This window comes from Plodia interpunctella, chromosome 2 (genome assembly GCF_027563975.2).
Source record: "Plodia interpunctella isolate USDA-ARS_2022_Savannah chromosome 2, ilPloInte3.2, whole genome shotgun sequence".
In the NCBI taxonomy this organism is placed as follows: domain Eukaryota; kingdom Metazoa; phylum Arthropoda; class Insecta; order Lepidoptera; family Pyralidae; genus Plodia; species Plodia interpunctella.
In genome coordinates this window covers 6,266,948-6,294,684 of record NC_071295.1, presented here as the reverse complement: position 1 = coordinate 6,294,684, position 27,737 = coordinate 6,266,948, and the positions used below count along the sequence as shown (strand labels likewise).

The 27,737-nt window shown below is 34.8% G+C and overlaps 5 protein-coding genes across 12 annotated transcripts; 3 read left to right on the top strand and 2 right to left on the bottom strand.

Annotated features, from left to right (window-relative positions):
• Window positions 1-129: 129 nt before the first annotated feature.
• TH1 lies at window positions 130-9,121 on the top strand. The gene is made up of 12 exons (XM_053761213.1): window positions 130-370; window positions 550-775; window positions 1,037-1,146; window positions 1,278-1,385; window positions 1,689-1,838; window positions 2,187-2,317; window positions 3,747-3,934; window positions 4,214-4,454; window positions 4,578-4,788; window positions 6,150-6,290; window positions 6,973-7,102; window positions 8,219-9,121. Exons 1-12 carry the CDS (start codon window positions 311-313, stop codon window positions 8,248-8,250), a joined length of 1,728 nt encoding a protein of 575 aa, XP_053617188.1. The 5' UTR covers window positions 130-310; the 3' UTR covers window positions 8,251-9,121.
• Window positions 9,122-10,402: 1,281 nt separating this feature from the next.
• On the bottom strand, window positions 10,403-15,282 carry LOC128679194 (uncharacterized protein). Of its 7 annotated transcripts, XM_053761288.2 has the most exons (6): window positions 15,148-15,282; window positions 14,537-14,588; window positions 12,725-12,801; window positions 11,942-12,139; window positions 11,358-11,523; window positions 10,403-11,070 (listed from the first exon to the last, which is right to left on the bottom strand). In XM_053761288.2, exons 3-6 carry the CDS (start codon window positions 12,797-12,799, stop codon window positions 10,466-10,468), a joined length of 1,044 nt encoding a protein of 347 aa, XP_053617263.1. In that variant the 5' UTR covers window positions 12,800-12,801; window positions 14,537-14,588; window positions 15,148-15,282; the 3' UTR covers window positions 10,403-10,465. The 7 variants fall into 7 exon arrangements, with proteins under 7 accessions (XP_053617263.1, XP_053617289.1, XP_053617237.1 ...); XM_053761314.2 differs by lacking the exon at window positions 15,148-15,282 and having other exon boundaries at window positions 12,648-12,801; window positions 14,537-14,567; XM_053761262.2 differs by lacking the exons at window positions 14,537-14,588; window positions 15,148-15,282 and adding an exon at window positions 13,172-13,280.
• Window positions 15,283-15,935: 653 nt separating this feature from the next.
• On the top strand, window positions 15,936-17,794 carry LOC128679248 (uncharacterized). The gene is made up of 5 exons (XM_064436321.1): window positions 15,936-15,998; window positions 16,451-16,549; window positions 16,629-16,795; window positions 17,301-17,415; window positions 17,754-17,794. The coding sequence occupies exons 2-4, from the start codon at window positions 16,457-16,459 to the stop codon at window positions 17,413-17,415; spliced, it is 375 nt and encodes a 124-aa protein (XP_064292391.1). The 5' UTR covers window positions 15,936-15,998; window positions 16,451-16,456; the 3' UTR covers window positions 17,754-17,794.
• A 2,087-nt stretch (window positions 17,795-19,881) lies between these two features.
• On the bottom strand, window positions 19,882-27,414 carry LOC128679262 (uncharacterized protein). Of its 2 annotated transcripts, none has more exons than XM_053761383.1 (3): window positions 27,107-27,414; window positions 26,161-26,356; window positions 19,882-20,917 (listed from the first exon to the last, which is right to left on the bottom strand). In XM_053761383.1, exons 1-3 carry the CDS (start codon window positions 27,247-27,249, stop codon window positions 20,735-20,737), a joined length of 522 nt encoding a protein of 173 aa, XP_053617358.1. In that variant the 5' UTR covers window positions 27,250-27,414; the 3' UTR covers window positions 19,882-20,734. The 2 variants fall into 2 exon arrangements, with proteins under 2 accessions (XP_053617358.1, XP_053617365.1); XM_053761390.2 differs by lacking the exon at window positions 19,882-20,917 and adding an exon at window positions 22,772-23,017 and having other exon boundaries at window positions 27,107-27,402.
• Window positions 23,666-25,578, top strand: LOC128679174 (uncharacterized). The gene is made up of 2 exons (XM_053761239.2): window positions 23,666-24,663; window positions 24,800-25,578. Exons 1-2 carry the CDS (start codon window positions 23,949-23,951, stop codon window positions 25,489-25,491), a joined length of 1,407 nt encoding a protein of 468 aa, XP_053617214.1. The 5' UTR covers window positions 23,666-23,948; the 3' UTR covers window positions 25,492-25,578.
• Window positions 27,415-27,737: the final 323 nt, after the last annotated feature.

Genomic DNA, 27,737 nt, shown 5'->3' with positions numbered 1-27,737 from the left:
CCCCCCTGTGGTTTTACCTTGTCTAAGCTCCTGTCTTTATAAAAAAGTACCTTCTGTCAAAGTCACGCACGGCTATCTGCCGTGAATGGTCCGTCTGGACTGAGCTGTCACTGTCAGTTGACCAAACAAAGTTTGTCAACTTCACTTTGCTTTTGGTTATTTATTCGTGATTTATTATTATATTATTTATTTGTTTTTAATGCATTTCGAATTGTATTTGCATTATTTAAACTGTCTGTCTGGTATTTTGTCTTAAATACATTATAAAGAATATAAGTTTATATTATATATATGTAAAACGTCGGTCAAAATGCCAAGTCAGTACGAAGAGGAACGCGTTTGGGAAACAGCGAATCATATGCAATATGAAGTACGTAAAGTGTCTAATTATTTTACTCTATGAATACCTATGTTTGTTACTCTCAACCATTCTATATATCCACACCAAGAAGCGTTTTGACGAGAACATGCAAACACACTTTCGCTTTTATTCGTATTAGTATAGAATTTACTTACAAATGAATAATATTATTGTGTGTAACTGTTCAGGAAGAAGGCGGTGAAGATGTTATTGAGAACCCTGAAGAAGTTCTCCAGGAATGCTTGGAGAAGTTTAAGACTCCCGATTACATTATGGAGCCAGGAATATTTGGACAACTCAAACGGTACTTTCAAGCTGGGGGTAATCCGGAGCAAGTCATAGAACAGTTATCAATCAACTACAGTGCAGTTGCTCAAATGGCAAACTTGTTAGCTGAATGGCTTATATTGGGAGGTTTGTTCTAATAACATTATATTTCTACAAGCTTTTGTCTATGAGAGTAAATATGTTTATTCAGGTAAATACTGCTACATTTATGTTACTTACCTGTAAATTAAGCATCGCTGAACTATCCTAGTTCTAGTAGATTTTAAGAATAGAACTGTTAAATTGTCAGGTCTCGAGGAGTCATAGATCTATTTAAACATAATTTCTCAAGTGAATAGAATAAACTAAATAGAATATTAGCTTATAAAATATTGTAAATATTTTCAGGTGTTAAAGTAACTGAAGTCCAGGCTATGGTTGAGAATCATTTAAAAGATATGATTTTAAAAACATTCGACCCTAAAAAAGCAGACACCATCTTTACAGAAGAGGGTGAAGTAAGTTAACTTATTACATACATTTCCCATCAGTTATTAATGAAATTAAGATGCTGATTTAACCCTTTTAATGTTAAAATACACAATGTTTTATAAATGATTGAGTGAGTGATTGTTTGTTTGAATCATAGACCCCAGCATGGCTGACGGAAATGATTGAACATCCCACTTGGAGATCCCTGATTTACAGATTGGCTGAAGAATATCCTGATTGTCTGATGTTGAACTTTACTATCAAGGTATGTTGTAGCACATATTTTAGTCTGCTTTGATAAAAGATTGTTTTTTTGCTTGGATACATTGAAAAAGTATTATAAAACACTTTTGCCCATGGCTTCACCCGCATGGATTTATCTGCGAAAGTGAAACAGACACAATTTTCATTCAAACTTACAACCCCCACTATAGTCATTCAGGGGTAGACTTTTAAAAAAGTAAATGTTTGAATGGGGGTCTTTAACTACATGTATACATGCAGGTTTAGCCATGAAAGCGGAACAGTAATTATGTACTTGAAACATATATTTTTCATATAATTTCAGTTAATTTCCGACGCAGGATTCCAAGGGGAAATTACAAGCATATCTACAGCTGCACAACAAATTGAAGTATTCTCGAGAGTCCTCAAGTCTGCTATAGTAGGATTCCTTCAAAGTTCAGACGATTGGCAGAACAGTGTAAATGAATGTGCTGTGAGTATTTCTTTGTTATGTTTTCTCACTCTCATCCCCACATGTGCCCGATTGCGTTCACGACACAGAGAAGCTAGCTAGGGTCTATCTAATGATAAAAATATTTTTTTACGATCCAGCTGTGATTTTCCATTTGTGGCTGTGATACGGACAGGTCCTATTCTAGGCTGGGACCGCATATACTTCACTCTTATGTGTTACTTACTCTTATGTGTTAAGTGGCTGTGATTGTGTTGTGAAGAAATGGGAACATATTTTTATGACAAATATAGTGTTGGAATTATTGGAAGTTACATATTGGATTTAAAATATATAGTTTTTATATTTTAATTATATCGATTTGTTCAGAAAATGGTGTGCCATGGTGCTCATACTTATGTGTACAGCCAAGTGATTGTGCACATCTTATCTCAAGAACCAAGAGGAGGGGCAATCATGAAGAGATTGAGCCAGGAAATAACTCGTTGTGCCCAACAAAGGTATGTATTCAATTTTACGACATATATTAATACCAATTTGCCAAATCAGTCACACGTTCCAATCATAGACAGTCCATAAAAACTTCATTTAGTGAGAAAGGTACAGATGATTTTTGAGATATAATAAATAACTGAAAAGTTGTTTTTCACAAGTGTCAGATATGGCTAACTGGCAAATAACTTTAGGCAGATTTATATAACAATTAGTTTACGATATGCACAGCATGGGACACCCACTGGCCAGGTGGTCAGATGACATGATCAAAGTCGCAAGCAAAAGCTCGATGCAGGCCACTTCTAACCGGTTATCTAGGAAATCCTTGGGGGAAACATATCGTCGGTCCAATGGTAAACTTGTAATTGCCATTTTGGCGTTTTTGTCATTTTTACATCCATAACATTGTTTTTTTTTTCGCATTTTGTGTCAAAACATCATAACTGTACGATTAAAAATGGCGGAGATATTAACATTTTCTCTTTCTGTTATCTGCACAAAATTATCATTCTGCAAAAGTAAACTATCTTATGTTAATTTAGCCCTAAAAAAACAAATATTCTTCCAAAAATCCGATGTTCTACTAGCCAAGTGGTACATTCAATACTTTACTTTTGTTAAACAATTAACATACAATATTCTACTAACCGAAGCGGTAAATATTGTTATATTTACCGCTTTACCTTGGTCCAAAAGTCAATTGAGAGAATTATCTCACAATAGTCTATTCGCCTAAATTGTAGTTTTACTTATTTTTTCTCAATCTCACCAAAGTAAATAAGTCAATCTGCCTTTTTTACATGAAATCATAATATTTTTACAGTTTTAAGTATACACAATGATAGACATTCATTTTTAGCGGATCCACAATTTGTAGAAAGATTCGTAGAGAACCTGATTTACAGGATTTTTTTGAAACTTCTTTTCGCTCTCCTGTAAAGTTTCCTATTTTCAGATACGATACTCTACCATTGAACCGACGATATGTCCAGTATGTTCTCTCTGTGGCTGAAATGATGTTAATGGCATCAGTGTGCATATTGAAACAGAAATAAAGTCTTAGAGCCCGTAATCCTCATTAAACAAAAATATCATACTGTTCGCAAGAGGCTTATCGCTGTGAGCAATTTTTTTTAGGCAATCTTTTGGAGAATAACAAGAAAATAATAATTTAATATCATATTGTAATCTGACAAATAACTAACCTGTTCGATAAGACTAGCGTAATTGGTCAGTTAGCCCTTTCCAACGCTTGCGAAAGACTAGTATGTGAGCAATTTTTTCCACGCAACCACCTGGAAAATATTGCCCAGAGTGATAAGCCTTTTGCGCATATAATTTTAGTTACAAGATTGTAACTGTACCTATACTTTTATTATGTGCAATAAAGGGTTATCGTATGAAAAGCACCCCGGTTTAATTGTATCGCACCAGCGGGCACGACGTGACGCCGATCACGCTGGCGCTGACGGCGGGCGAGTCGTGGCGCCAGGCGCGCACGGCGCTGGCGGCCATGCTGTCGCGCGGCGCTCTCAACCCCGCCGACATCTCCGCGCTCTTCCGCGTCTATACGCAGCCCGACCCGCCGCCCGTCCATCTCATACGCATCCCGCAGTTCCTCGGCAAGTTTGCTTTAACTGTCACTATCATCTTCATTCTCGTGTGTCAGTTTTATTTGTACTCCGAATCGGCTCGATTTTGATAATTTTTTTTTATCAATAGATCTTAGAATAGGTTGTTTTTTTGTATACCCCTAAGTACCACTCATAAAGGTGGTTCACCTGAGCGAAGTCGGAAGTTCTAATAATTAAAAGTCAAAAATTCATGACAAAAGCTAAAGAAAAGCTATTTTTCACGTGACTATTTGTAAACCATTTCTAACAACCCTATTATCTTTCCAGAGCTATTAGTCGACGCCCTATTCAAGTTGGGCAGCAAATTGAACCCGGAGCACAAGTCGAAGTACATGTACCTGCTGGCGTACTCGGCCAGCGTGTGCGAGGCGGCGGGCGGAGGCCGGCCCGCCAAGGACGAGCTCAAGGCCACGGTGCAGGCCATCGAGAAGGTGCACGCCGTCTGCGGCAGCTCCGCCAGCTCCAGCGAACTCATCGCGGAGCTGCCCACGCTCTATCATTGCATAAGGTTACAAGAATCTCTTTCTCTCATCCTCGCATGTACTCACTTCCTGCGGTTCTACAAGAATCTTGTAGAGCTCTAGTCTCCCGGCGTCAATTTTCTTATATTCTTTGTTTTATTCTTTCACAGATTTCCAGTGGTCGGTATGGGCGTCCTCGTGTGGGTGGAATGCGTGGTGACTGAGCCGTCCTACTTCAAACTGTGTACGGAACATTGTCCGGTGCACTTGGCACTGCTGGACGAAGTGGCTTCGTGCCATCAACTGCTGCACCACAGACTACTCAAGTTATTAGTGCAGTTGTTCGAATCGCCGCAAGACGAACTAGAAATTTTAGTACAGGTAACTTTTTTATTAGCCTATTAAAGTATCCAACTGCTGGGCAAAGGCCACCCCCTACCATTTTCCACGAACCTCCAGTGACTGCATATTACCACCCCCGTAACCATTGATGTCATTCCTCCGTCTTTTTCGCGGTCTTCCTCTGCGCCTACGCCCCTCAAATTCAAATCATTTATTCAGAAATTAGACCTTTATAGGCACTTTTTCTCGTCAATTTTTATATTTATAGTTATTTCTCACAAGCTACAAACTACTGGCATTTCGGAACGACCACTTGCTGAGAAGAAATTCCGAAAGAAACTCATTTGAACAGTGTTGGCCCCTATCATGCCAGATCGGCTTACCATTATTGTTTCTTACAATGTTTTTTTTTTCTAATAATATATAAAAGTACATAATGTACATAGTCAAAAGGTATATCAAAACAGGTTATGATTGTGATCCGAGTGCTGATTATAATATATAGATAGATGTGAAACACAATTAACTTACATGAAAATATATGAGAAACGAGATGACCAGTTCCCTCTGGCAGCACCCGTTCACGAGTTGACGCATGGGACAGCCATCGCGTAGCTCAACCATAATAGAGGGAACCTCACGACCCGGCCCACGACGCCACCACCAGATCGACCATTTGAGTGAGCATGACACTCGATTCCCATGACCTCACAATTACAAATCTTATTCGTCGAAACAGAAGTACAATTCAGACACTTGAAAATCACAAATCACGTACATGTTTTACAAATAAAATTTAAATGTCACAATATATGAATTATTATAACAAAAATAAAAATTATGAATAAAATAATAAAAAACAGTAAAATAAAAATTAGGAGATCATGTGTGGAGTGGCAAAGTTGTTGGGAGGATCCATGCGTTTTTATCAGTCAAATAGGCGTTAATTGTGTAATACGCTTTATCCATTAAATTTTTCTTAACATAAGTTTTAAAATTTTTCATTGGCAGATTAATAGCCTCTGCAGGGAGTTTATTGAATAATTAGGCAGCCTTAGGGTACCCCGAAGACTAAGAAATTGTTTCTTATGTATTGGATAGGGCTAACTGGCTAATATCATCAGGCAGATTTATCTAGCGGCCCGTCCCGGCTTCGTTAAAATATTATAAATTATACAAACAATAATAAATTATACACCTAAACCTTTCACATTCTATTGATGAAAACCTCATGAAACATGAAAACCCGTGCAGTAGTTTTTGAGTTTGTCCGGAGCAAAGATACGCAAAGGACTTTGTTTTATAACATGTAAAGATAAAGATTTTGTGTGTCAGTTTACAATATAAATATTTATCAGAAATTGTGAAACAGGCCCTAACAGTTCCTTTTTGAATTTCAGCTAGAATTAAAAAAGATGTTACTAGACCGCATGGTGAACCTGCTGAGCCGGGGCTGCGTGGTGCCCGTGCTGCGCTACGTCAAGCAATGCTGGCAGCGCGGCGACACGGATATCTCGCTCATACGATACTTCATTACTGAGGTACATTTACTTTGCATATTTACTACATACAATGGACTAGTTGACAATTTTTTGTTTTCATGACTTCAAAGGCCCTTAGTGAAAAAATAACTGTGATAATGAAAATGCTTTCAAAGATATGATAAAAATGAAATCACATATTTTTGGACTCTTCCAACCGCTCTATAATAACACGTTGAAGTGACGTCACAGCTTGGTAAAATATTCGCAAAGAAAGCTATGTTTGTTCAACGTTTATGGTGATAACTTATTAATAACTACGTTACGAAATTTTAGATTTTTTATAATGGATGTGTTTGACATTCTTTTTGAAAATTGACTTTTCAACCAACCTGAAATCTTCTTATAATGATCCAGCTGCATTGTTATAGTCTGTGAATTATCACAATGATCCTAAATATATCTATTTTATCTGGATTATACAATTTTTTTTACAATTCTTTACCTTGTCTTTTCCAGAAGACCCCACATCACCTGCGAAGGGGTTTAAAGAATCATCAGTGAAAGCACTTATGATTCTAAAATAGTGAGATTCTTCAAATTAAAATTTTGTGTGGTTCGGTTACATAATTCTCATGTATCTATTTGTTCCATACATTGAAAGTTAATTCCCACCTATATATGTATTTTACACATACATTTGGTTGACGAAGTGAGTTCAATGTAATTTTTCAATTCATAGGTATTAGATGCGATTGCGCCGCCGTATACTCCAGAGTTTGTCCAGCTTGTGTTGCCCATGGTGGAGAATGAAGAGATCACGGGGACCATGCGTGCCGAAGGCGAGAATGACCCCGTTTCTGAGTTTATAGGTACTTCCATACTAATATTATGAATATGAAATTGCACGACTAAACCGCTGAGCTGATTTTGATTAAATTTGAATTAAAAAAAAAAAAGAAATTAATATTTTAAGAAACACACTTAAATAAGTGCACGTAAGTAGCGTGGTCAAAGTTCATTGCAAGACCTTTCTAACAACTCCAAACACGTCTACGATACGATTCCGTCAGTGCCTATCGTCCGGCTTCATCATCAGACCTAACTTAATCGTGGTCAAAGTTCATTACAACATCTTTCTAACAAGTCCAAACACGCCTATGATACGATATTCAATCATTAAATGCCATTGTATATCTTCCGGCTTCATCATCAGACCTTGAAACCTAATCGTGGTCAAAGTTCATTACAAGACTTTTCTATAAAGTCCAAACACGGCTATGATACGATGTTCCGATGTTCCATCGTGAAGTTCCAGTTCATATCTTCCAGCTCCTTCATCAGATCAGTTCGACAGTACCATATTATTGTATTGTCATCAGAACTACATACAGCTGTCAATTTTCATGACGCTACGATCTTTAGAATATGGATAAATTAGTTCCCTTAGATTCCATTACATAGTTTCTAAAGCCACATTTACATTCGGCTCTATTGGGCAAGGAAGTGAGCATCCCTGTGGGCAGCATGAGTATGTAAAGAGGTTTATTTACTTGTGCTGCCCACTGGGACGCGAGTCACTGCTCATGTCATTGCCACTGCCCAGTGCTCCCTCGATCCCTCGGGCAACGCGAGCACGAGTGAGTGTTTACATTCTTACTCGTTTACGCCGCAATTTTTACCAATTGCGCAATTGTTACCTGACGACTGCAATTCGTTTATATTATTAATCTGTTAATTTCTTATGCCTGCTCTTACAGGAGTGAAAACAATTACATTTTTAGAACTTTATGAAATTAAGCGGGTAATATGGGATAACTTATACTGAGCAGTCATAATAGAACCAGAAATCATTCTATGTGGGGTAACATACATACAGGCCGACCTAATAAAAGCGTGTTACAAAAAAGGTGATGTTGGCGCTAGTGTGTTGCGCATATCTCGATGGCTTGTTCTTTTTACATTTAAATTATTTATTATTGTTTCAGTTCATTGTAAAGCTCATTACTTCGTGAGTTAAGAAGAAAACTGTGTCGGTGGACAAATTTATTTCATTGAAGAAGTGAAAATGACTGCAGTGCTTTAAAATTATTCTTAAATAAAAGTATATATAGTATATACAATACATGTTATAGGAAAAATCTTATACATTTGTTTGTAATCGTAAAAAAAATGCTCCTATCAACTGTACCATTCAATGAGAATTAACATCTATCAATATACTATACAGTTACAAGCTCTCGCCCGCGGATCCAACGTGCCAAAAAGTATTCTATCACAACCCTGGACTTTATTAATTACCTACTAATTCCATGATCACAACTCACACCCAATCAAACTATCAACTACCACCATAGGTTGAAAAACCATAAACAAATGGTGAGCACCTGAGATAACAGAACTATTTCATACAAATGTATGTATGTCTAATCAGTAAAACGCTGTAAAGGTCAGGGTGCGAATATTCATTCAGCAGTTCTGTTTGATCGAAATAGAAAATATGACGCTGTCTATAGTTTCCAGTCTACAAAAAAACACATTAATTGCTCCATTTTAGAGGTAATCTTTCCGTCACAAAGACTAAACAGCTGGGCCAATTTTGATGAAATTCGAAATTTAATTATTGACCTGAGGTCACACAAGCTACCGCGGGCAAAAGCTAGTAATTCATATTTTTATATACATCGACTGATAAGGGATAATCTAAAATGATAATATTTTGCAGAATAAATTGTTATTATTACTTAATGAAATAAATTATGTATACAATTTAAGAACTCTGTTCTTGTCGATGGATTATTCACTATTTTAATTTACTTATATTGTCTACGCCAGTACACCACAACACTAGGCACGTCCCGCCCGAGAAAAATATAATTATCTAATCCTTAGCTCCAAGTATTTTATTTTAACTACCTATTAGTTCTGTAACGAACATGTACGAGGGCTGCTATTTATGTATCCGGAACTGGCCAATAATTCTAGAATATTTAAAAAGTAATTACAACATTTGAAAATAGAACTCTTCGGCTAGAGAATAAATATTTTTCATGTCCCTGTCATTTGTTTTTTTCAATTGGCGCCAATTTTGAAAATAGCTTGTCTTCATTGCCATGGATTTAACTCGTGAACATTTTCGCGCGATGATTTATTATGATTTTCGGCGTGGATTAACTCAAAAACAGTTCATCGAACAACTGATTTTAACTTTTGGAGATGAAGCACCATCGAAAACCACTGTGTATTATTGGTTTAAGGAATTTCAACGTGGACGGTCTATGCTCACGGATGAAATTAAGAAGGGTCGTCCTAAATCGGTAGTGGTACAACAAAATATTGATGCTGTGCGACAATTAGTAATGCAAGATCGTCATGTTACATACCGCGAGATAGAGGCGTCTCTGGGCATTAGTATGACGAGTATACACGCGATATTACACGAACATTTAATTCAAAAAATTTGTTCGCGTTGGATTCCGCACAACTTGAGCGTAGATCAAAAACAGGCTCATGTCGACTGGTGTAAGAAAATGATAAAAAAATACAACCGTGGCACGTCAAAAGCTGTTTATAATATCTACACAGGTGACGAAACCTGGATCTATGCTTATGACCCTGAAACTAAACAGCAGTCAACGGTGTGGGTCTTTCAAGATGAACCGAATCCAACAAAAGTTGTTCGTGCGAGAAGCACTTTAAAGCAAATGGTCGCTTGTTTTTTTGGTATCAACGGACATGTAGCTACAGTGCCACTAGAGAATAGTAGGACGGTTAATTCTGAATGGTACACCACTATTTGTTTGCCAGAAGTCTTTGAAAAAATACGAAAGAACAACCCACAACGCAGAATCATACTTCATCACGACAATGCTAGCTGCCACAAGTCGGCTGAAACAAATAATTTTTTGGAGGGTCAAAAGATTGAATTGACGGGTCATCCGCCGTACAGCCCCGACCTGGCACCCAATGATTTTTATTTATTTCCAAACATTAAAAATAAATTACGTGGTCAACGTTTTTCGAGCCGCGAAGAGGCCGTTGATGCGTTCAAAACACACGTTTTGGACATACCTCAATCAGAATGGAAAAAGTGCTTTGAAAATTGGTTTCATCGTATGCAGAAGTGCATAGATCATCGCGGAGAATACTTCGAGAAACAATAAAACCATATGTAATAATATATGTTTGTTTAATTTTGTTATTCCGGATACATAAATAGCAGCCCTCGTATTAACCTAAACAGCTCGAGCAGCTTTTCGCTCATAATATCTTTTCAAAGCTTGAACAAACACCTCGCCTACAGTTCTCTTTTTCCAGATGTCAATCTTAGGTTTCTTTTCAGTTGCAGGTTCAGTTTGCTTTAAATCTTTGCTTGCTATGTTTTTGTTTTCTTTAGAAGCCTTTGTTTTCTTTACATCATCATTAGGAATTTTTGGAGTAATTTCATCTTTATTCACTTTTTTCTTAGAAACGTCTTCGTTGTCGTCACTTGATTCATCAATGGAAAAGTCAGAATCTGCATCAATGTTTTCTTCAGGTTTCTTCATTTTTTTTGAACGAATATCATCAAGATTCATTCGATTGATTTCATCTCCTGAATCGTCTATTTCACCATCTGATAAATGTTTATTGATATCTTCAGAGGTCTTTCGTTTTCTGTAGTTTCTTTTCTTGGTCTCACTTTGATTTTTGTGTTGCTTTTCTTTAACTTTTGATGCATTCTTTGTCTCGTTCTTGTTTTTAATGTTGTAATCTTCTAAGTTCTTTTCTGATAAATTACCTTTGTCAGTATTCTCGTCAGATCCCATCTTTTGTTCATACAAATGACGATAAAATCCACCTAGAAAAGAAAAATTTTAATAAGATGTGCACCACAACTAGAAAAAGTACTTTAAATACTGGGGACAGCAAATTTCATTTCTCATGTATTCAAATGTATTCTTATTGTTCTAATTTTGCAGGTTTTAGCCCACTCAATACTCAGAGATTTTTATATTATTTAAAATAATAGTTTGAAGTTGTTTATATTGATTAAAAGGAAATTGTAAAATTTATATTTTCAGTATTTAAAGTATAAAAATGTGCATTCTGTGTACAAACATTGATTCATAAAAGGCTCATACATACTCAAATCTCTTTGCTTTGTGACATCTCCTATACTTTCTAAATATTCTTCTCTTTTTTCTTTTTCCTCTTCCAACATGAGTTCCTCCAATTTCTTCTTATATGCAGAAGTGACAAAGACCTCTTTGTCAGCATATTCATCACCTTCCTTTTCGCGTTCCTTCTGAATCTAATAAAAAAAAATTGCATAATTTGATAGTCTTGAAATATTAATAAGACTATTATGTAAAGTAACACAGGCAACTTTGCAACCCTTTGAAATGATCAAATCTCAATATCTTGAAATCAAACAGTTGGCAACACGAAGTGAGATGAGAAGCATTAAGTGGATGTATTTTTTCCCTTTTCTGAGCCATTATTTCATTTTATTATTTTAGTACACTTTTAAAGGATAATTTCCATTTTCTCTTGGACTGTTTAGAGCTAAACACATAATTTAATTGGTTTAGCATTTTCACCAAAGAAAGGATTGTGTTGTTAATGAAAATAGTTTATAATGTAATTGGAATGATAATGATTTACAATTATTAATTAAAACAATTAGGCACTAGCCTAATTGTTTTAACAATGGCCTTAGCATTAGTTACCTGACGTTCAATACGCCGCTCATTTTCTATCTTCCTCTTATTTGCCGATTTCATCAAATTCTCAATGTAACGTGGCCTTTTATCTTCGGTCTTTTTTTCTGTTTTTTCTATTTTTTTATTTATCATGTCATCATATATTTCATCATATTGGTATACAGTTGGGTCTTCAATTAAAGCATTTTGTTGAGCTTTCTTCATCTGTTAAAAAAAAATTATAAAATTTTGGCACATGATTACAAGTGCTCATTACAAAGCTCTAATTTAGGTAAGCAGTTTAAGTATAGTTTTTGAAACATATACCATTGACATATACATATAGTATGACTTGTGCACTAACCAGTGGAGGATGTCAGATATTGGGCTGCTTGGTGCATGTTATGAGAATATTAGTTTTATTTTTTTATATATTTTAACATATTTATGTAGAATCACAGTCAGACCAGATAAGACAATTTTTTTTTAATATGTAATATATTCTGATAAAAGTTGGCAAAAAAGTTAATTCATATGTAGTACCTAAGACCTGAGTAATAAGGGCTGATAAAGGGACAGCTGGTACTACATGGCCTAGGGTGTGCAGGAATGCAAATCCACCACTGGCACTAACAAAAGCCTCTGAAAGCCTTCATGTGTGTCTACAATAAAACATAGATATTGTATTCACACTAGCTTAGTAGTAAGTTGTCATAAACTGAAATTTATTTACTTGTCTGTTAATATTAACATTTGGTCGCAGCAAAACTGGTTTCTTATTAGTTTCGTCATCAGATTCAGAATCATTACCAAATACATTACGAGTGGACTGGAACACAGGCTGCTTAACCTGAGATTGAGATTTTTCAGGTAGAATGAGTCCATATCTGTGAAACAGTAAAAGCATCTTTATAATCCTAGAAATTAAAAAATATATACATTTCAGGTTATATTTTAAGAACACAAAATTACTGAACATACTTTTTAGAACTCGACATTGTTCTGCTTATGCTGTAGTTGTTGTATTCACAAGTATGATTGTAGTTGAAAAATTAGTGCACGCACAGGAGAAATTCAAAGTTTATTAATAATACTGGAATGAATGAACTACATTTCTTTGTATATTTCCCTTTACTTCAATGACATCTGCTAGGTCTAGCTGAGAATATGATTTGTAGTAGCTAGCTAGCTAAGCTAAGACAAAACAAAGGACAATGCAGCCTGCACTCAAAGCACAAAGTACTTCATAAATATTACCTACTTTACCTAACCTAGGTACTCTTTGGAGTGGAGTACAAAATAATGAAACAAAGCAGATGCAGAAACAGAAATCGAGACGCGACGGGTGACAGCTGACAGAAGTTTTCATAGAGTTTGACAGTGACAATTGAATTGAGATTCAATAACATATTGGCTTAGAAAAATAGATCATATTCAGAGGCCCTTTTCAACATATAAGAATTTTACTTATACATTTATCAAGCAATTACAGGTACAGAGCGTTAAATATATGTTTATCTCTTTTTTCCACCGTGTTTTTGCATATACAATTATTTACTACTACTACTAGACCGCTGATTTTGACTGAAAAAGAATGACTATGGATTTAGTAAGTACTTTGTGCAACAGTACCTATTATTTCCATGAGCGTGACACGTTGGTACAACAGTTGGTGGTGAATGTCTTGCCAGGCGTCTTAGCTAAATACCTTCTAATCACAAAACTTTGACTTGGAACTGGTTTAAACCAGGACTATGAGATCTTGGATTGTTACGATATTAACGCTAGTACCAAGTATTATTACAAATCGAAAACTATTCGAGGACAAGAAAAACCAGAGATCAACCTTGGTACTAAATATTATACACAGTCTATATATTATGTATATCTAGTAGTAATAGTTTACTTAGTCATCTACCTGCTACCTACCTACCTACCTACTTAGTAATACTGCACATTTATTCCGCCAGAGTACCTCATTGTATATTAGATACACAAAAGCTGTGCCGCCTTTTGCTAATGTCGATTAAAACGTTTATTTTGTAGTAGTTTATTAATCCTTTCATTATGTAAGCATTTGTTTGTGAAAATATACAACACTGTAGCATATTCGGGTGCTGAAATATTGGGAAAAATCGTTTTCCATAAGATAGAAAAACTTCGAAAACTAAGACAGAAAATAATGTTTACTAATAATGAAAATAATACTTTTATATTCAATTAATTATTTGAATATTCACTTACTAAAATATTGAAACAGTCACGATAATAGAACTTAAAGTTACGTTAGCGGAAAGGTAAGGTAAGGATCAATAACATAAACCATGCAAGATACTTTACTATCGTCTGTGACGAGCTTTAATAGTTTAAAATTTACGTTATACATATCTATAAAAAAATTACAAAATTAGTTTTTTTTAGATACCAAATAAAGATAACAGAATTGACAGAAAAAAACAAATAAAGAAGATAACGATATGGAGAGAACTATAATCTATCTTACTCTTCTTTATTTTTTCTTTTGTGAATTTTTTTTTTTGATGTTATCTTTTTTTTGATGTTTCTTAAGCTTTTCTAAAGAATTCTTTTTCTGTTCTTCGTATATTTCTGGGTTTCATTTACCTTGTCTCTATATCGCTTAGCGCGTTCAGCAGCCGTTAATACCATAATTTTCTGCAAAAAATATGCATTATTATTATTAGTAGCGCCACAAACATAGTGGGAACCATGACTACAACAAGCGCCAACACACTACTATGTGTCGGCTAAAATATAGTAGGCCAATGCTAAGGTTTGCCTGAGCACATGGTACAGCTCTAGGGTTTTCGGCAAATTTCCTGAAATTTGGTACCTGTACCAGAACAACCCTTTTTAATGATCGTCGCCACTATATACCTAGAGATCTCTCAAGCATCGCTGGGAATAGGTACTGAATTCTAAATCCTATTAAACTTTATTTTTGATATACACAATAGCCGCTAAATCAATTTCTTTATAAAAGAAGTAATTAAAAAAGGCACCCGAAAGAATATTCTTAGTACTACTGGCTGGTACTTTACGCTCATTGAAAGTATACATATAATCTTTTTATATGTGCCACGAAATGCCTAGATCTATCATATAATGTCAACTGAAAATTAGCCTTGTGAACTATGCTTAGCTATTGCTAAGCATAGTTCACAAGGCTAATTTTCAGTGGATGTGGATAGCAAAAAGTGACGTTATGGTATTCCATAACGTCACTTTTTGCTATCCACATTTCCCACCATCCACGCGTCACGTATGAAGAATGGTGGTTTTGGCGCCGACGAAATATAATTACTTCACCTCACAAACTTTTTGACACTGACGACGTACTGACGACGCTAGTACAAAATGGCTGCTTCAACGGATTGCGAAATGTTGCCGTTATAGAAAAACACCATTATTTGGAAGAAATTCATAGAAAATTGTAAAATTAGCCCGTGACGTTCTAGTGGAATTGCACTACATGCGATTTTGTGAGACAGCATATTATGTCCTTTATTCTATAATAGCTAATATTATTCTTTTATTTATATTTGTGAATGATAGTAGATTTATAAAGGTGTAAGCTTCCTAAAGACCAACATCATTGATAAAATTGCTGCCAACATCATCGATAAAATTAATAATATCTTGAAATTACATGCTGAAACTAGTCCAAGTATCGATGGGACACGCAAAAAAAAAAAGAATTAATTTACTGATAACTATTACATCAAAAACTTTGGTTTTATATGGTTTTTCATTGTATAATTAAATAAAGAATTAGATTTTATCAGATAATTTGTGCAAAAGATCCTATATAATTAAATATAAGCGTTTAAAGTCATAGAACAATGACAGTTTAGTTCCAGCAAACTATTCTGAAAATGCCCAGGTACTATGGATTTATTAAGTACTTCCACTATGGAACTGGTAGGTACTCCGACGAAGTAGGTAAATCCATGGTGTCAAGTTGACACTGTCAACTTCAAGCTGACAATTATTTTAATATCTATATATCATCAATCGTGTCGACTGTCGTGTCGTATCGTGTACCTACCACAGATTAGGTACCCAGGTACTTTTTTATTTACATATATATTGAATATACTGAACTATAACGTACTACCTGTTTTAATTCGTTGATCTTCGTCCTAATCTCGTGAAGTTTATAGTTATTTTTTATTCGTCTCATATCTATCCTGCGATCATATCCTATCAAAGTAAAAATAATATTTACATCATATACCCTACATACCTAAAATATTTTTTACACAAATATTCGACTGCCACAACTATTTTAGCTCCAGGTAATACCAGTCAGATACGAGTCAAGTATCCTCCAACCACAACTAACTGGTTGTGATTGGAGCATACTTGACTTTATCTGAGCCTTGCCTTGCCTCTATATAATATAAACCCAAAAATGAGACGAAGTTTAGTCTCATTTTTGAGTATATTAAAATTTGTGGTCAGAAACCATGTAATTATTACTCATATTAACCTAAATCTAACTTGCCTTTTTTTCAGCAAATAATGGATAACCACATCAAAATAGGTTGTCCTAGAACAGCATATGAATTATTTTTGAAGTTATACAGTAAAAAAAGAGGGTCTGCCTGTGAAAAGGTCAGCTGATTTTTATATTATTCAGTAACTGCAGAAATACCTTTTAGGTGAAATTTTAAATAACATCTTCCCCTTTCAGAATAACCTTACCTTGTTAGCTGCTGTGAAAGCATGGGTTGCTTTAAACGAAGAAGAAAAAAGAACTTTTATAGAAAAATTTACTAAATGTAAAGAAAAACACAGAAACCAAATAGCTCTACAATTAGAAAAAATGAAGCCCTACATGAAAAAGAAACAAATTAAGAGGTATATTTATATTAGCACATAAGTACTGACCTACTAATGCTGCCTAATATACTTAACTACTACTATTAATGTTATGGCTAAACCCCGAAGTGCAGCTACACCTCCTACACCTAGTTTAGCCTTTGTCATATGGGCTAAACCTCTGTTCATTTGGTTACAGATGGTTAAATATATATTTGAGATTAGTTTGAGCCTGTTTCCCCACTTTCTGATACATATCACATAATCTGACAAATAAACTTACATAAATCTGTCTGATGTGATTGGCCAGTTAGCCCTATCCAACACTTGTGAAACATATTTTTTAATGCTGTGTGATATGATACATTGAGGCTATCTGGTACTTTATCAGCAAGCAGTCATGTCCTAATTCAGTTACATGCATGTTTAGAGCTGACATGAAGCTATTATGGTAATAGATATCTTCAATGCCTATAAAATTTCGTAAGAGTAAAGACAGTTTTTTTATAGGTAAATCTATTTCAATGCAGAAATTTTATTTCAGGTTTCCAGAAGTTTACAAAAGACCTGTCTCTGACGAAAATGTTCATTTGCCAGAAAAGAGCTCACATATAGATGAACATATTGACAACATTACTAGTACAAATAAAACAAAGTAGGTAAGTCACTGTTGTATTGCATGCAGTATAAAAACAAAACACTTATGTAACAACATAAATATTCTGTTTTTAAACTGTAAATCTAGTTAGTAACAACTAACTAAATTTACAACCCATTAAATGCCTTACTCTAAGTTCACATAGTTAATCCTGACTAATATTATTAATGTAAAAGTAAGTTTGTTTCTTTATTTGTTTGTTATCTCTTCATTATCTTTATTTTTTTATCTTCTTGAAATTTTGCATACCTTATATATTTAAGAGTATAGAAAGGAGGGTACCTTTCATCCCATAAAAAAAGCTGTGTACCAAAATGCAGACTTCATTTAATTTTTTAGTTGTACCATGGCTGAAGTAACCTTCATTCAAGATCAGGGATCAAATACCAATTTGGAAAGTTTGCTAGAACATGAAGTACCAATTTTATCAGAACCAGCTCCCCCTAGTGTTAGGTAAGTTAATATGGGATATCTTTGAAATTCATTTATTTACTAACTGCACCAGTTGCCATTTATGATAAAATAAAAGGAATGCCACCATGGTATTCCTTTAGTTTTATCTACTGTCACTGCATGAAGATTGCCCCGAATGCTAAAGTTCCTCACATGGTTGAGCTGTGACACGACACATCCAGAGCATCATTGTCATCTCTTGCAAGCGCAGCTCTCTCGTGTCGTTCGAGCATTGGCCTTACAAAAATGCAGGTCTTCTGATAGTACTCAGGCAGAATAGATCCGAGGTACAGTTAGTAAATAAGATTAAGAATCATCAAATCAAAATGGTTTGTTCGTGAAGTCAGTTAAGTACTACTTAATATTGAATTTTTTTTACAGGAACTCTATTGACTTATTCAATGCAATAAAAAATATAAAAGGAGACAATAATAAGAAGTGGACTGATTTATCTAAGGAGGAGAAAATGCGATACAGAAAAGCTGTATATGAGCTGAAAAAGGATTATATAACAAAATACAGAATGTATTTAGAAAATTTGCCTTCAAAAGAGTTATTCAAATATTACCATAAAATAAAGATAAACTAAGTACTAACTAAGTAAAACTAGGTAAATAAAAAGCATAGAAAAAAATATTTTCTTTGTTCTACACCAACAAAAATTAATGTAGGTAGGAAGAAAGAAATACAAAAATGATTCGCGTTTTGCAAGAATAATTAGCTTGTTGCTATAGTTCTTTCGGTTTTGCTGTAGATTTCTTTTTGTATATTATAGCCTAAAAACAAAACGGCATTTTCGTTTTCTTTTAAACCAAATAATCGTATCCTACTATTATAAATGCGAAAGATTGTAAGTTTGTTACTCTTTCACGCAAAATACACTGGATAGATTGTTATAAAATTTGGTACACAGGTAGAATATAACCTGGAATAACACATAGGGTACGTTTTATTCCGAAATTCCCACGGCAGCAAAGCCCTGGGGTGCAGCTAGTTTTATAAATGCGGAAGTAAATTTGTTACCTCTTTACGCATTATCTACTGGACCGATTGTTATAAAATTTGGTACACGGGTAGAAAATTACCAGGAATAACACATAGTGTAACACACTTTTTACCCCGAAATTCCTACGGGATCGAAGCCCCGGGGCGCAGTAGTTTTAAATAAAAACAAACTAATGCGGCCGATTCAATTCTCTTGCGCATGTAAAATGACAGGCTGAATGAATACCGCCCGCTAGTCTCGCTAGGCGCTCTCGTAGTTGTAGCGGGACCGCTGTGTGTGCGGCGGCTTCACAAGTGTTGAAAGTAAAATAAAACGTGTGCATTGAGTGAGCACCCTCTAATTTTAATAAATATAATATTCAGCAATTAGTAAAAGGTCTGAAAATTGTAAAACCAATCTTTGTAAAACAATTAGAACAGAGATAAATACTTAGTTAAATGTATGCTCACTCAGTTATCATAGAGGGCCAGCAAGATCTTAGTGTTACAAAAGTTTCCGAGTGTCCTAGATTTAGTAAAAACTCTCTAGAGCCAGGATTTATTAATTTGTAATCAAGAGTCATAATTAAAAATTTACAAATAGTTCCTTGCGTTCACACAATCTTCAAGCTGTTACCCGATATTTCTACGAACCAATCGCATTTAATTATGTCACGTTTACGTCGAATAGGATTTTGTAAGATAAAAAAATAACAGCTAGTTTTAGTATTTTTTTTTACAATTGCTCACTCAATCCACATTTTTGAAAATTAAAATACAATAAATATGGTATACAAAAATGTTTAACAAATATTCGCCAATGACATTTTGAAACTGAAATCATCAAACGTCATCACTGCATAGTAGTGCTGCTCTCTGTGAGAACAGAGTGAGCATACTATTTATCTCTGTTCTAATTGTTTTACAAATTCTAAGATTGATTTTCAATTTTTTTCAGACCTTTTACTGATTGGGTATTAAAATTAGAGGGTGCTCACTCAATTGCACACGCACACAAATAAAACACTGGTTTTTACGATGTTAGTATAATAGTAAAAAATACAAGCAATAAGAACTAAGACTAAGCAAAATCACGCGCCAATAAAATAATAATACTTATACATCACATGGAAATGGCCCTATAGGTACTAAGGGTTGCCTTTGTCAGTTGTCCTTTTGATATTAATTGGTTTTATAGTGATGAGAAAAGTCACTTATAAATTTAATATTAGTTTTTGCTGGCTCTTGCCAGCAACTAAGCTAGCAAAATTGCCTTTGTTCAGTCTGAGTTTGAGGAATTATACTCATAGGAAACGAAAATTATTAGAGACATAGGTACATACTATAAGTAAAAATGACTAGTCATTACTTCTTAACATCGATGTTCAAATCAAAGTTACTCATCATGGTGACATACCATTAGAGCTTCAAATTTGGGAATTAAATTAAGCTATAAATGTATCGTATATTTTTTTATGATTAATCAACTAATAATATTTCAATATTTTGGATAACAATTATTATTTATTCTACATTGATTTATATATATCCTTAGAGCCAACTATACATATCTGGCATCGTATAACTACATAGTTGTGCAAGTTCACACTACATTTGACTCGGCTGGACTCTTTTTAACAAAATGAGATACGTACTTACCTAACATTTTGTTCCTAAATTTATAATCATCTAACCTAATTAATATCATACGGTGTAACATAGTGATATTATGTGGAATAAAGTAGTACTGGGTATAATGGTACTTAAGGAATTGGTTTTTGTTTATTAATTAGATTTGTATAGTTTAAAAAAATCGTAAATTTAGGTAAGAAGTTTCATTCATTCATCATAAAGTGCACCGGTGTAATATAGAGCAGGGGAGTTTATTTGCCGCAAATAAGACCGATGGCCATTCCCGCCATAAAGGAAGCCAAAAAGACATGAGTTTCAGTTGCACGGTAGTGATCGTCTCCAGTAAAGTTGTTATACCAACGCTTAGCTTTGATTTCTTTTTTCTTTAGCAAATCTTCAGCTTTATCCAACTTACGATCCACAAATCTTTCAACCTATAACAAGAATAAAATAGAAGTAAGTAATTAACCTAGATGGAAACAGAGATGAACAGAAAATTGTAGGATTGCGACTACGTTTTGTAATGTTCGTAAAGGATCAACTACATTAGATAGTCGAGATTACTTTTCACTACAAATATCACTTGATTATTTTCAAGATTATTTTTCACTCGCGATCCAGACTGGCTTGTCATTTTCAAGTCCAGTTAGACAAAACCGTGGATCACGAGATTCGGAGTACGTGGTTCAACAACTACCGGACAGTTTTTTTTAGTTTTCACCAATAGATAGCGTGATTGCAGTGAAAGGTTTCCTTATATATTATAAAAAAAGTCCTCTGCAGCGTCTGTCTGTTCGCGATAAACTCAAACTTTTTAGGTTTTTTTCCAAGATATAGTGTGAAGCCGTAAGAGTGAAGCCGGGACGGGCCGCTAATCATTAATAAGACGTTTCCTTTTTTTGTGTTTCGCCAACACGTCAAGGTTGAGGAATAGTAGCCTGCTAGAAAATAACTGTATAAGGTAGACCGTTAATCGTTTCAAAAAAAAGAAATGTTTGAGAGATTTATTTTTTTTGACATTACTTAAAGTCGTGTTACCTACATTCCTAGTCGCCAACTTAATTTCTTTTTAGGAATCCTTATAAGAAAATGAAAAAGCAGAACCCTTAAAGGATCACTAGTGTGTCACTGTCTGTTCGTCCATCTGTCACAGCAAATTTTTTCCGAATCTATGGACCAAATCAGGTGAAATTCAATAAAATTGTGTAATCCTGTGACCTAAACACAGACGTGACGTTTTTTCAAATAAGGGTGCTTTTCGAGGCTAATTTGGGACATAAATATATCAATCAGAAAAAAATGGATAGACCGTTTGAAATTTAATTAATTCCAGAAAAATTGGATAGATTGGTTGGTGGTTTTAAATTCTCACGCTGCTGTATTTATTTTGAAAAAATTTCAAATTTTAATAATGCTGTCATAAAAATGACATATTGGAGTACACGCGCGTGACACCCCTGGCGTTGCTAGCGACGCCCGAAACTACCGAGCACAAATAAAAAATATATACAAAATATAGTTATTTCGTTGGAAAATTTATGTAACCCTCTTCACGCGAATTCAACTTGCACTTGACCGGTTTTTTTATAAACTACTGGGCAAGCGAACGCGTTAGAATTGGAATATCTAGGGATCCGTAGGTACGCAAAAGTAAAAAATCCCCTGATAGTGGATTTCCGATAATCCAGCTTTCACCAGATCACCAGGCTGTGTAGGTATATCATGAATAGATAGAGTTGAAATTTAATATTTCAACTGTCTATCTCAATTCATCATCAATCATTAAATAATACCTACCTACGTACCTATTTGTTATTAAAGCGGCAACAGAAAAAGAACAGAATAAAATATGTAAGGGATTTTTGACTCGCACTCGTTTATTGTCAATATCCTATTAAAAAATTGTATATTAATATTTTCGCTAACTCTCGGTTCTTTTAAGAATTCCTCTTGCTTTTTTATATAATTCCTTGGCTCCCTTGGCCGATATGTGCATGCATCGCACACATCACATCAAAATATACTATTGTAACCGTTCGATGCATACTAGACCTAATAAGCCCTAGACCTAAAGACCTATGCCTAACACTTACCAGTCAATATGGTTACATTCATAGATTTAGAAGGGCCCCGCGCTGATTACAGTGTTATACCATAATTGTATCATGTGAGGCTCGGTGACAGGATCTAGTCAGATATTTATAATAAACGTAAGTCATGGTACCTACTTAGGTGCCTACATAGTTTTTTTCAGCTTGGATGATTGGTTGGTTTACAAAAAATGCCTATTTCTTGGGTAGGTGGGTTTAATTTCAATTCTAGTACATATAGCAACTGCTCAGTCGAATCACTATTATACTTAAAATATGAATTAAACTGAAAAATACAATGTATTTCGTACTAGGGTTATATCATAATATTCTATATTTATATCAAAACAAAACAAGTTATGTTCATGAAGAGGCAATGCCAAAAAAGAATCCTCCAGCGAAACCTGCTGAATAATAGGAATTATCTTTAACAAAGCTCATTACCTGCAACAAAATAAAGTACTTTTACACGCCCAATATAAAGTTGGTAAGTAGTCATAATAATCGACGGTCAACAAATAGCTTTTAAGTGCGCGCATTTATATATTTTCAAAATTAATGAGTGCTTTGTGAACATACTCAAAGTATCGTCAAATGGGGGCAAGGGCGAGGAAGGTTTAAATAATATCATCAAAATGATGCATTGTTGAACAGAAAAGTTTAGATGAGTGAGGTGAGTTCTTAGTAGCTATGTTTGTTACTATCATACAAAATATGGGATTTTAACAAAACATGCATACATAACACATAATAGCAGGAATAGTGCATAGAGTATTTTTTATCTTAAAATTCCTTCAGGAGCGGTGTTATAAAACAACTGTGTGGAACCCACAGACCACAGTATGCCATTTAACAATAAGTGGCACAGTGGTGGCACCAATAACTTCTAAGTGACTCTCACAATCGGTATTTTTTATTATATATATTTTTTAATATTCATAACTCATAATTAAGTATATACATAATACAAAGCTTTTAAAAAAATATATAAGCATAATTTGAATCATATGCACATTTTCACTTTCCCAGTACATGTAGCTGGCAAAGTATAAAAATAGGACAAACCAGTGTGGCCTATAATGAACTAGTTTGGCTGTTACTACTCCACCAAAACAATTAGGCGCATGACAGGAATGCGGTTTCGGCGCCCGTACCTCGTCTCACCTCCCCGCGCTCTCCCTAGTGACGCGCAGTCGTGTACTCGCGCTCTGCAGTTACACCACGTGCTTTCGCGCCTCCTAAAATTTTCGTTGTCAGTTGGGTTTTTGTTGAGTTTGTGTTGTTAATTTTTGTTAAATAATTGTTATTAATTCATTCTGTGTTGTTTAAAAGTCCCGTGTTGTTTTTGTTGTTGATATTTTTTGTTAACCTCATAATGGGTAGGAAAAAAACTATCCGTGGGTCCGAAAGGACAATGATATTAAAAGTATTACATTTTTTTGAGGAAGAAAAGTTGCATGGAATAGCTATTCCAATATCTCAAGTGGAAAAGCGAGTGTGTACGGCTACTGGCATTAGTCGACGCACATTGGCCAGAATAAAAAACGAGGAAAAAGAAGTTTTGGAGAAACTAAGGCTTTCACCACAGCCGGGTACGTCAAGCGAAGCCCCAACAGAGACAGTCAAATTACCCACTCCAGGGAAAAAGCGAAAACAAAAGAAAAAGCTGGAAATTGATGACTTCATGATTTGTGCAATTAAAACAAAAATTGAAAGCTTTTATGACGTGTACAAAGAAGTGCCTACATTGAAAAAAATTTTAAACGTTGTTAAGAGAGATCTTAACTTTCCTGGTCAAAGAGAGACCCTGCGAAAAATTATAACAGAAAGTTTGGGATTTAAATTCAAAAAGTGCTCCAAAAAACGAGACGTGCTCATAGAAAGACCTGAAATAGCAGCGTGGCGTGCACGTTACTTAAGAAGATTAAAAGAAAACGACGACTTGGGCCCGGAAAAAAAACCTGTTATTTTTACCGATGAAACATGGGTCCACTCGCATTACACTGTCAACAAGTGTTGGCAAAGTCAAACGGTCCCAGGCATAAGAAAAAACGATAGTGCTGGCCAACGCTGGATAATCGTTCACGCAGGTAATACCCAATGAGCTGTCTTATTAGGGTTCCATATAATTAATATTTCTGCACGTACGTGATATTCTACTTTAATAATTTAACTATTGTTCATGTCACTACACTGTTTATTAATGTTTATATCTTTGTATTTCAGGAGGAGAGACTGGGTTCGTCGAAGGTGCAGACTTATTATACAAATGTAAAAGTAGTAAAGGGGATTACCACGACGAAATGGACACAGAAAACTACACGAAATGGTTAACCGAAAAACTAATTCCAAATTTGCCACCTAACAGTATTGTTGTCATAGACAACGCGCCCTACCACAGCAAGCAATTAAATAAGCCTCCTACTATGGCCGCTCGTAAACAAGACATGCAGAATTGGCTGAGCGAGAGAAACATTACGTTTGACCCGCGAATGACAAAGGCTGAGTTGAATTATATTATAATTCGCAACCGACCGGAAAAAGAATATTTAGTGGACAAACTTTTAGAGGAGAGCGGTCACGAAGTCCTCAGACTTCCACCATATCAATGTGACCTCAATCCTATTGAGTACATTTGGAACCTGGTCAAACAAAGAGTCGCCGACAAGAATGTCGATCAGTCAGAGAGACAAATCGAAAAACTAGCCAGGGAAGCCATACAATCAATAACGCAAGACGATTGGAAAAAAGAAATTAATCACGTGGACCGGTTACGGAAGGCGTACTGGGAAAAGCAAGGTTTAGAAGACGCAAGAGAGTTAGTCATAAATGTAAATGACGACAGCGATGACAGTGATTTGGAATCACATTCAGATTTTGAAAGAATGTCAGGGATTGAAGAATTAGATTCTGATTAGAACAATTTTTCAAATTATTCCAATAAATAAAGTACATTTAATCAATTAGGAGTTTTATTATTTCCTTTGCACACACAGTTCTCTGTTCCCAAAATAAATAAAGTATAGTTATAATATACACATACTAAGTTGTATTCACAATAGTTACTTACCAGTTTCATACTAGGTATCAGCGAGTCTCGAATATTCCCCTCCCTAGCTACAGTGACGCCATGTTTGCCATGTGCCTAATTGTTTTGGTGGAGTAGTACATATGTATTTGATAGTCCCTATGAACTGTATCTGTATGCATTACTTAGGTATTAGTAGTATTGTAATGGACAATAATAATTGTACATTCCTTGCAGCCCCAGGCCTTTAATAAATTATTGTGCAATCATGTTATACATATGTTATTTACCTAGTCTTTGAATATAGATAAGCCACTTCAGTCAATCAGATTTGTTGGTTTTTATTGTAAAGGTAATATCCAAAAAAATGAAAAAATGGATTCATTATTTAAATATACTTATGTATGGAAATAATATATATGATATACATTTAAGGCTCAAAATTGTCGAGTGCATTCACCTTTTTAGTATTTAACAAGTTAAATATGGAGTTTACTTTTAATCAGTGACCAGCACTGAAATTTAGGCTGTATTTAAAAAAACAGTTTGTCTAACTTACTTTTTCCATCCAGGCAGGTGATTTCCCTGTTGTCTCCTTTTCAATCTTGTCACTGATTTTATCAACATTCTTATTGATTTTATCCCAGTTGATATCAATGTAGCCCTTTTGGCTAGCTATGTGCAGCAAAATTACTCCACTGCCAATACCCACAGCTGCCACTTTTCCAATTTTCATTGTCATGAAGCCTGTTATCCTGAAATAATTAATTTTCATGTACAGTTTTTCATATTTGTACTATACCAGTGGCCTGCCCCGGCTTCTCTTGGCTTGGCTAAAACATAATAAATTATGCACCTAAACCTTCATCAGGAAGCACACTATAAATTGGTGAAAACTGCAAAATCTGTGTAGTAGTTTTTGAGTTTATAGCGAACAGACAGACAGATGCGACAGAGGACTTTGTTTTATAATATGTAAGGATAACTATCCTGTGAATTTAACTACAAATACCATTTATTAATATATATAAAACTCTTCCGTTACTGAGTGAATGACTGACTGTCTGTCTGAAAACATACAGCTGAAACTACTAGGCATAAGAAGCTGAAATTTAACATGTAGGTTCCCTGCGCAGTGTAAGTGAGCACTAAGAGAGGATTTTTGTAAATTTTACCCTGAAGGGATTGAAAGGGGTGAAAAACGTTTATATATGAAAGTTCTACACTTTTGAATTTAGTGACTTGAAGATTGGATTTTAGTTGTTTACAACAAATGAATGAATAATAAGTGTTTCAGTGATGCATTCATTATTGCATTGGTCTCTATATATTAGAGTATGATGATATAATTACATTACATGACTCATAAGATAGAATCTTGTCATCTCTTTGTTGGATGGCTGATCAAGGTTAAAAATAAAATAATTTCATTATGATCTACAGAGAAATATATTAGACAAGAGATTTATAACTATGCATGATGCAAATTCGGTAAAAATACATACCATCCGGATGCAGTCCCCAAAAGTAACTGCTTAGTTGCTGAAGTTTTTCCTATATCAGAAATAGCTTTTTCAATAAAATTTTTTGCATCATCCACAATCTTCTTCGCATCTTCTGCAGCATCCTCGGTTTTGGGTTTTGCCATTTTCAAAGTAGATTGTATTTATTTAATAAACAATATATACTTAGTATTAATGCAGCTTTTTTTACGAAATTAACTTCGCAATTTGGTTTTCTCCTAAAAAGTAAAAACCAATGATCCGTCCGACCCGACTGACTAAAGTGACAATGACACTTAGCGCGGCCGCACACTTCGTTTTCCGAACGATGGTTTCCGGATTTTTGTGTTCGGAAACTGCGTGCGGCGGCTGCGCTAAGCTAAGTTTATAAAATGTTTAGACGTCCGCACGCATAGGGAACGGGTTAAGATCCTTTTTCCGAACAAAAAACCTAACGTTCTAGTTGGTTCCAAAACGTTTTTATGTGCCAATAATATTAAAAATTAAATTAAATTCTAATTTTAATACTAAAATTATGTAGGTACTGTTTTTGATTTGTTATTTCTACAGAAAATAATATTTATCATAGGTCTGTGGCGACATCTACCACGCCACATGCACAACGGCACAGATG

Excerpts from the sequence above, each read along its gene's own strand:
- LOC128679194 (XM_053761270.2), bottom strand. Across the intron at positions 12,140-12,647 it reads ATGTTAATATTAACAGACAA|ATGAAGAAAGCTCAACAAAA; the intron begins GTAAATAAATTT and ends TTTTTTTAACAG. Across the intron at positions 11,524-11,941 it reads AGCGGCGTATTGAACGTCAG|ATTCAGAAGGAACGCGAAAA; the intron begins GTAACTAATGCT and ends TTTTTTTATTAG.
- LOC128679174 (XM_053761239.2), top strand. The coding sequence starts at position 23,949 with ATGGGTAGGAAAAAAACTATCCGTGGGTCCGAAAGGACAATGATATTA. Across the intron at positions 24,664-24,799 it reads CTGGATAATCGTTCACGCAG|GAGGAGAGACTGGGTTCGTC; the intron begins GTAATACCCAAT and ends TTTGTATTTCAG.
- LOC128679262 (XM_053761383.1), bottom strand. The coding sequence starts at position 27,249 with ATGGCAAAACCCAAAACCGAGGATGCTGCAGAAGATGCGAAGAAGATT. Across the intron at positions 26,357-27,106 it reads TTGGGGACTGCATCCGGATG|GATAACAGGCTTCATGACAA; the intron begins GTATGTATTTTT and ends TAATTATTTCAG. Across the intron at positions 20,918-26,160 it reads CACCTGCCTGGATGGAAAAA|GTTGAAAGATTTGTGGATCG; the intron begins GTAAGTTAGACA and ends TTCTTGTTATAG.
- LOC128679248 (XM_064436321.1), top strand. The coding sequence starts at position 16,457 with ATGGATAACCACATCAAAATAGGTTGTCCTAGAACAGCATATGAATTA. Across the intron at positions 16,550-16,628 it reads GAGGGTCTGCCTGTGAAAAG|AATAACCTTACCTTGTTAGC; the intron begins GTCAGCTGATTT and ends TTCCCCTTTCAG. Across the intron at positions 16,796-17,300 it reads AAAAAGAAACAAATTAAGAG|GTTTCCAGAAGTTTACAAAA; the intron begins GTATATTTATAT and ends ATTTTATTTCAG.
- TH1 (XM_053761213.1), top strand. The coding sequence starts at position 311 with ATGCCAAGTCAGTACGAAGAGGAACGCGTTTGGGAAACAGCGAATCAT. Across the intron at positions 776-1,036 it reads TGAATGGCTTATATTGGGAG|GTGTTAAAGTAACTGAAGTC; the intron begins GTTTGTTCTAAT and ends AAATATTTTCAG. Across the intron at positions 7,103-8,218 it reads CCCCGTTTCTGAGTTTATAG|TTCATTGTAAAGCTCATTAC; the intron begins GTACTTCCATAC and ends TTATTGTTTCAG.